The 7160-nt window shown below is 51.2% G+C and overlaps 1 protein-coding gene across 1 annotated transcript in view; it reads left to right on the forward strand.

Moving 5' to 3' along the window:
* The window catches only part of MAPKAPK3 (MAPK activated protein kinase 3), a 28670-nt gene extending 22817 nt beyond the window's left edge, over positions 1-5853 (forward strand). Inside the window, exons 9-10 of the mRNA XM_083155808.1 lie at positions 2559-2639; positions 5507-5853. Of these exons, the coding sequence (XP_083011934.1) occupies positions 2559-2639; positions 5507-5659 (234 nt within the window). The 3' untranslated portion in view covers positions 5660-5853. The remainder of the gene's footprint in view (positions 1-2558; positions 2640-5506) is intronic.
* Positions 5854-7160: the final 1307 nt, after the last annotated feature.

The raw sequence follows: 7160 nt of genomic DNA on the forward strand, positions 1-7160 counted from the left end.
CAGGTTACGTGCCCAGGTGGTTACCTCGCGCATTATCCCATAGATTCCAGGTTACGTGCCCAGATGGTTACATCGCGCATTATCCCATAGATCCCAGGTTACGTGCCCAGGTGGTTACATCGCGCATTATCCCATAGATTCCAGGTTACGTGCCCAGATGGTTACCTCGAGCATTATCCCATAGATTCCAGGTTACGTGCCCAGATGGTTACATCGCGCATTATCCCATAGATTCCAGGTTACGTGCCCAGATGGTTACATCGCGCATTATCCCATAGATCCCAGGTTACGTGCCCAGATGGTTACCTCGCGCATTATCCCATAGATTCCAGGTTACGTGCCCAGGTGGTTACATCGCGCATTATCCCATAGATTCCAGGTTACGTGCCCAGGTGGTTACATCGCGCATTATCCCATAGATTCCAGGTTACGTGCCCAGATGGTTACCTCGCGCATTATCCCATAGATCCCAGGTTACGTGCCCAGATGGTTACCTCGCGCATTATCCCATAGATTCCAGGTTACGTGCCCAGGTGGTTACATCGCGCATTATCCCATAGATTCCAGGTTACGTGCCCAGATGGTTACATCGCGCATTATCCCATAGATCCCAGGTTACGTGCCCAGGTGGTTACATTGCGCATTATCCCATAGATTCCAGGTTACGTGCCCAGATGGTTACATCGCGCATTATCCCATAGATCCCAGGTTACGTGCCCAGGGGGTTACATTGCGCATTATCCCATAGATTCCAGGTTACGTGCCCAGGCGGTTACATCGCGCATTATCCCATAGATTCAAGGTTACGTGCCCAGGTGGTTACATCGCGCATTATCCCATAGATTCCAGGTTACGTGCCCAGATGGTTACATCGCGCATTATCCCATAGATTCCAGGTTACGTGCCCAGGTGGTTACATCGCGCATTATCCCATAGATTCCAGGTTACGTGCCCAGGTGGTTACATTGCGCATTATCCCATAGATTCCAGGTTACGTGCCCAGGTGGTTACATCACGCATTATCCCATAGATTCCAGGTTACGTGCCCAGATGGTTACCTCGCGCATTATCCCATAGATTACAGGTTACGTGCCCAGGTGGTTACATCGCGCATTATCCCATAGATTACAGGTTACGTGCCCAGGTGGTTACATTGCGCATTATCCCATAGATTCCAGGTTACGTGCCCAGATGGTTACATTGCGCATTATCCCATAGATCCCAGGTTACGTGCCCAGGTGGTTACATCGCACATTATCCCATAGATTCCAGGTTACGTGCCCAGGTGGTACCTCGCGCATTATCCCATAGATTCCAGGTTACGTGCCCAGATGGTTACCTCGAGCATTATCCCATAGATTCCAGGTTACGTGCCCAGGTGGTTACCTCGAGCATTATCCCATAGATTCCAGGTTACGTGCCCAGATGGTTACCTCGCGCATTATCCCATAGATTCCAGGTTACGTGCCCAGGTGGTTACATCGCGCATTATCCCATAGATTCCAGGTTACGTGCCCAGGTGGTTACATTGCGCATTATCCCATAGATTCCAGGTTACGTGCCCAGGTGGTTACATCGCACATTATCCCATAGATCCCAGGTTACGTGCCCAGATGGTTACCTCGCGCATTATCCCATAGATTTCAGGTTACGTGCCCAGATGGTTACATAGCGCATTATCCCATAGATTCCAGGTTACGTGCCCAGATGGTTACATCGCGCATTATCCCATAGATTCCAGGTTACGTGCCCAGATGGTTACATCGCGCATTATCCCATAGATTCCAGGTTACGTGCCCAGGTGGTTACATTGCGCATTATCCCATAGATTCCAGGTTACGTGCCCAGGTGGTTACCTCGCGCATTATCCCATAGATTCCAGGTTACGTGCCCATATGGTTACATCGCGCATTATCCCATAGATTCCAGGTTACTTGCCCAGATGGTTACCTCGCACATTATCCCATAGATCCCAGGTTACGTGCCCAGGTGGTTACCTTGCGCATTATCCCATAGATCCCAGGTTACGTGCCCAGATGGTTACATCGCGCATTATCCCATAGATCCCAGGTTACGTGCCCAGGTGGTTACATCGCGCATTATCCCATAGATTCCAGGTTACTTGCCCAGGTAGTTACATCGCGCATTATCCCATAGATTCCAGGTTACGTGCCCAGGTGGTTACATCGCACATTATCCCATAGATTCCAGGTTACGTGCCCAGATGGTTACCTCACGCATTATCCCATAGATCCCAGGTTACGTGCCCAGATGGTTACCTCGCGCATTAAGCCCCAGAGGGTGCACTGAGCACAGATTTCCCAGCACCATGGTACTAGTAAGACCTCTGCGGTTACCGGGCCGTATTATTAAGAGACTGTTACTGACTAGCGAAAGGCTTAACTAATTGTCTGCTGTTTAATATTCACAGTGTTTATATCCAGCAGTGTCATTATCTAATGCTGAGAAATAGATAGAAACACAAGTGTCTTATGTACTCATTTACTAAAGTCTCATTTACAGTTTGTATTTGGTGCTAATGTTTCTTCTTTATACAGCAATCTATGGTGGTTCCTCAGACCCCACTGCACACGGCTCGTGTCCTACAGGAAGACAAAGAGCACTGGGATGAAGTGAAGGTAAGTAGCTCATTCTGCACACAACACCGATATTGCCCAGGTTCTTTCCCTCTCTCCTGTCCTCACTTCCTGTTCTCCCCTCTCTCCTGTCCTCACTTCTTGCTCTCCCCTCTATCCTGTCCTCACTTTCTGTTCTCCCCTCTCTCCTGTCCTCACTTCTTGCTCTCCCCTCTATCCTGTCCTCACTTCCTGTTCTCCCCTCTATCCTGTCCTCACTTCCTGCTCTCCCCTCTCTCCTTTTCTGACTTCCTGCTCTATCCCATCCTCACTTAAAGCTCTCCCCTCTCTCCTGTACTCACTTCTGCTCTCCCTTTTCTCCTGCCCTCACTTCCAGCTCTCCACTTTATCCTGTCCTTACTTCCAGCTCTCCCCTGTCTCTTTTCCTCACTTCCTGTTCTCCCCTCTCTTTCTGGCTCTACTCTCCCCTCTCTCCTGTCCTCCGTACCAGCTCTCCTCTCTCCTGTCCTGACTTCCATCTCTCCTCACTTTCATCGCCCCTCTCTCCTGTCCTGACTTCCATCTCTCCTCTCCCCTTTTTCCTGTCCTCACTTCCAGCTATCCTCTTTCCTCTCTCCTGTACTTACTTCTGGCTCTCATCTCCATCCTCTCTCCTGTCCTGACTTCCAGTTCTCGACTCCCCTCTCTCCTGTCCTGACTTCTGTCTCTCCTCTTCCCTTTTTCCTGTCCTCACTTCCAGCTATCCTCTTTCCTCTCTCCTGTACTTACTTCTGGCTCTCATCTCCATCCTCTCTCCTCTACTTACTACCAGCTCTCCTCTTCCCTCCTTTCTACACTTTTAGCTCTCCTTTGCCCTCTCCCCTCTTCCCTCTCTCCTGACCTCACTTCCTGCTCTCCTCTTCCCTGTCCTCACTTCCAGCTCTCTTCTCACCTCCTGTCCTCACTTTCATCTCTCCTCTCCTCCCTCTCCTGTCCTCACTTCTGGCTCTTTTCTCCCCTCTCTCCTGTGCTCACTTCCAGCTCTCCTCTCCTCTTTCTCCTGTCCTCACTTCCATCTCTCCTCTCCCCTCTCTCCTGTCCTCACTTTCATCTATCCTTCCCCTCTCTCATGTCCTGACTGCCGTCTCTCCTTTCCCCCCTCTCCTGTCCTCCGGCTCGCCTCTCCCTTATCTCCTGTCCTGATTTTCGGCTCTCCTCTCCCCTCTTTCCTGTCTTCTTCCGGCTCTCATCTCCCCTCTCGCCTGTCCTCCCTTCCGGCTCTCCTCTCCCCTATCCTGCTTTCCTGTCCTGACTTCCAGCTCTCCTTCCACCCTATTCTGTCCTGACTTCCGGCTCTCCTTTCCACCCTTTCTGTCCTCACTTCCATCTCTCCTGTCCTCCCTTCCGGCTCTCCTCTCCCCTCTCTCCTGTCCTACCTTCCGGCTCTCCTCTCCCCTCTCTCCTGTCCTACCTTCCGGCTCTCCTCTCCCCTCTCCCCTGTCCTCCCTTCCGGCTCTCCTCTCCCCTGTCCTTCCTTCCGGCTCTACTCTCCACCCTCTTTCTGCTGCTCTCACAACCATTTCTTCCGTTAATATTTGTCCAATCTGTCCTGTATATCAGACCTGCTATCGAAGTCTCCTCCTCCTCACTCACTGTCAGATCTTTTCCTCACTTCCTGTTCTCCCCTCTCCTTCTGGCTCTACTCTCCCCTCTCTCCTGTCCTCCGTACCAGCTCTCCTCTCTCCTGTCCTGACTTCCATCTCTCCTCACTTTCATCTCCCCTCTCTCCTGTCCTGCCTTCCATCTCTCCTCTCCCCTTTTTCCTGTCCTCACTTCCAGCTATCCTCTTTCATCTCTCCTGTACTTACTTCTGGCTCTCATCTCCATCCTCTCTCCTGTCCTGACTTCCAGTTCTCGTCTCCCCTCTCTCCTGTCCTGACTTCTGTCTCTCCTCTTCCCTTTTTCCTGTCCTCACTTCCAGCTATCCTCTTTCCTCTCTCCTGTACTTACTTCTGGCTCTCATCTCCATCCTCTCTCCTTTACTTACTACCAGCTCTCCTCTCCCCTCCTTTCTACACTTTCAGCTCTCCTTTGCCCTCTCCCCTCTTCCCTCTCTCCTGACCTCACTTCCTGCTCTCCTCTTCCCTGTCCTCACTTCCAGCTCTCTTCTCACCTCCTGTCCTCACTTTCATCTCTCCTCCCTCTCCTGTCCTCACTTCTGGCTCTTTTCTCCCCTCTCTCCTGTGCTCACTTCCAGCTCTCCTCTCCCCTTTCTCCTGTCCTCACTTCCATCTCTCCTCTCCCCTCTCTCCTGTCCTCACTTCCATCTATCCTTCCCCTCTCTCATGTCCTGACTGCCGTCTCTCCTTTCCACCCTCTCCTGTCCTCCGGCTCGCCTTTTCCTTATCTCCTGTCCTGATTTTCGGCTCTCCTCTCCCCTCTTTCCTGTCTTCTTCCGGCTCTCATCTCCCCTCTCGCCTGACCTCCCTTCCGGCTCTCCTCTCCCCTATCCTGCTCTCCTGTCCTGACTTCCAGCTCTCCTTCCACCCTATTCTGTCCTGACTTCCGGCTCTCCTTTCCACCCTTTCTGTCCTCACTTCCACCTCTCCCATCTCTCCTGTCCTCCCTTCCGGCTCTCCTCTCCCCTCTCTCCTGTCCTACCTTCCGGCTCTCCTCTCCCCTCTCTCCTGTCCTACCTTCCGGCTCTCCTCTCCCCTCTCTCCTGTCCTACCTTCCGGCTCTCCTCTCCCCTCTCCCCTGTCCTTCCTTTCTGGCTCTCCTCTCCCCTGTCCTTCCTTCCGGCTCTACTCTCCACCCTCTTTCTGCTGCTCCTCTCACAACCATTTCTTCCGCTAATATTTGTCCAATCTGAAGTCTCCTCCTCCTCACTCACTGTCAGATCTCTCATTGCTAAACCTTTCTCTCACCAGGAGGAGATGACCAGTGCTCTGGCCACGATGAGAGTCGATTATGACCAAGTGAAGATAAAAGATCTCAACTCGTCCACTAATAAATTGCTCAGCAAGAGACGCAAGAAGCAGAATGATGGTTCGGCGCCCCCTGTCAGCTGCAACAACCAATAGGACTGTGCGCCAATCTTGGCGGCCAGTGGTGGAGAATGTGACTGCGCACACCTCCGATGGTCGGAGTCTTTGTGTGGCTTTTAGATATTTTTATGGTCTTTTGTTTAATTTTAGTATATTTTAAACACTCCACTGTTGGGTATTGGGACAGCATACCCTGTGTGTACATACATATAAATATTTATGGAAGCGTTGCCTAACGTCTGTACTTGTTTCTGTTGTGCAATGTGACTCATTGTCTCCCCCTGGTGATCGCAGTGGTGAAATGCTGCATGTTCGTGCTGAAGATGTTCAGAGATCCAATGGTTTGCTGGAGTGGAACACATAGATAGGAAGGTGCTACACTTACCATCCCTACACGCCATGCATGTACCTTCTGTGCTCTCTCTGTGCCTGCTGCCTCATCTACCCCGTATGGCCTTCTCCTTCCGCTTCACCCCTGTATCCCCTGGTCCTCTGGTATCACCACCAATGAGTGGTATTTCCCCTTATTACCACTACTAAATCTGTGCTTTCCCGGATTAATTGTCCATTGTGCAAATCTTTTCCTAACAACACCTAAAATATCTGTGGCAACGCATTTCACACTATTTCTGTGGAGAAACGCGTTTCCAAATATGGTAATGTGGTAAATAGTTCAACACACAAGTAGCAGATCCAGACCTGATGTCTCCTCATTATCAGGATTATTTTCTAGCATAAATGAGGCTAAACTGCGTTATTCGATAGTAAATTGGCCCCATCTAACATGTCCCTAATGTAGTAGTCACAGGACTCTCCTAGGATCCTTCCTGTATATATATCACAGGCACCAGTGCCCAGCAGTTACCGACACTGCGTTCCGTCATCCTGATCTCCTAGCAGACTGACACTGCGCTCCGGCATCCTGATCTCCTAGCAACACAACTAGGAGACTGACACTGCGCTCCGGCATCCTGGTCTCCTAGCAACACTACTAGAAGACTGACACTGCGCTCCGTCATCCTGATCTCCTAGCAACACTACTAGAAGACTGACACTGCACTCCGGCATCCTGGTCTCCTAGCAACACTACTAGGAGACTGACACTGCGCTCCGGCATCCTGTATCTCCTAGCAGTGCTACTAGGAGACTGACACTGCGCTCAGGAATCCTGGTCTCCTAGCAGTGCTACTAGGAGACTGACACTGCACTCCGGAATCCTGGTCTCCTAGCAATTCTACTAGGAGACTGACACTGCGCTCCGGCATCCTGTATCTCCTAGACGTGCTGATAGGAGACTGACACTGCGCTTCGGAATCCTGGTCTCCTAGCAATTCTACTAGGAGACTGACACTGCACTCCGGCATCCTGTATCTCCTAGCAGTGCTACTAGGAGACTGACACTGCGCTTCGGAATCCTGGTCTCCTAGCAATTCTACTAGGAGACTGACACTGCACTCCGGCATCCTGTATCTCCTAGCAGTGCTACTAGGAGACTGACACTGCACTCCAGCTTCCTGGTCTCCTAGCAGTGCTACTA

The sequence above is a fragment of the Crinia signifera genome, chromosome 8 (assembly GCF_055691185.1).
Source record: "Crinia signifera chromosome 8, ASM5569118v1, whole genome shotgun sequence".
Lineage (NCBI taxonomy): Eukaryota > Metazoa > Chordata > Amphibia > Anura > Myobatrachidae > Crinia > Crinia signifera.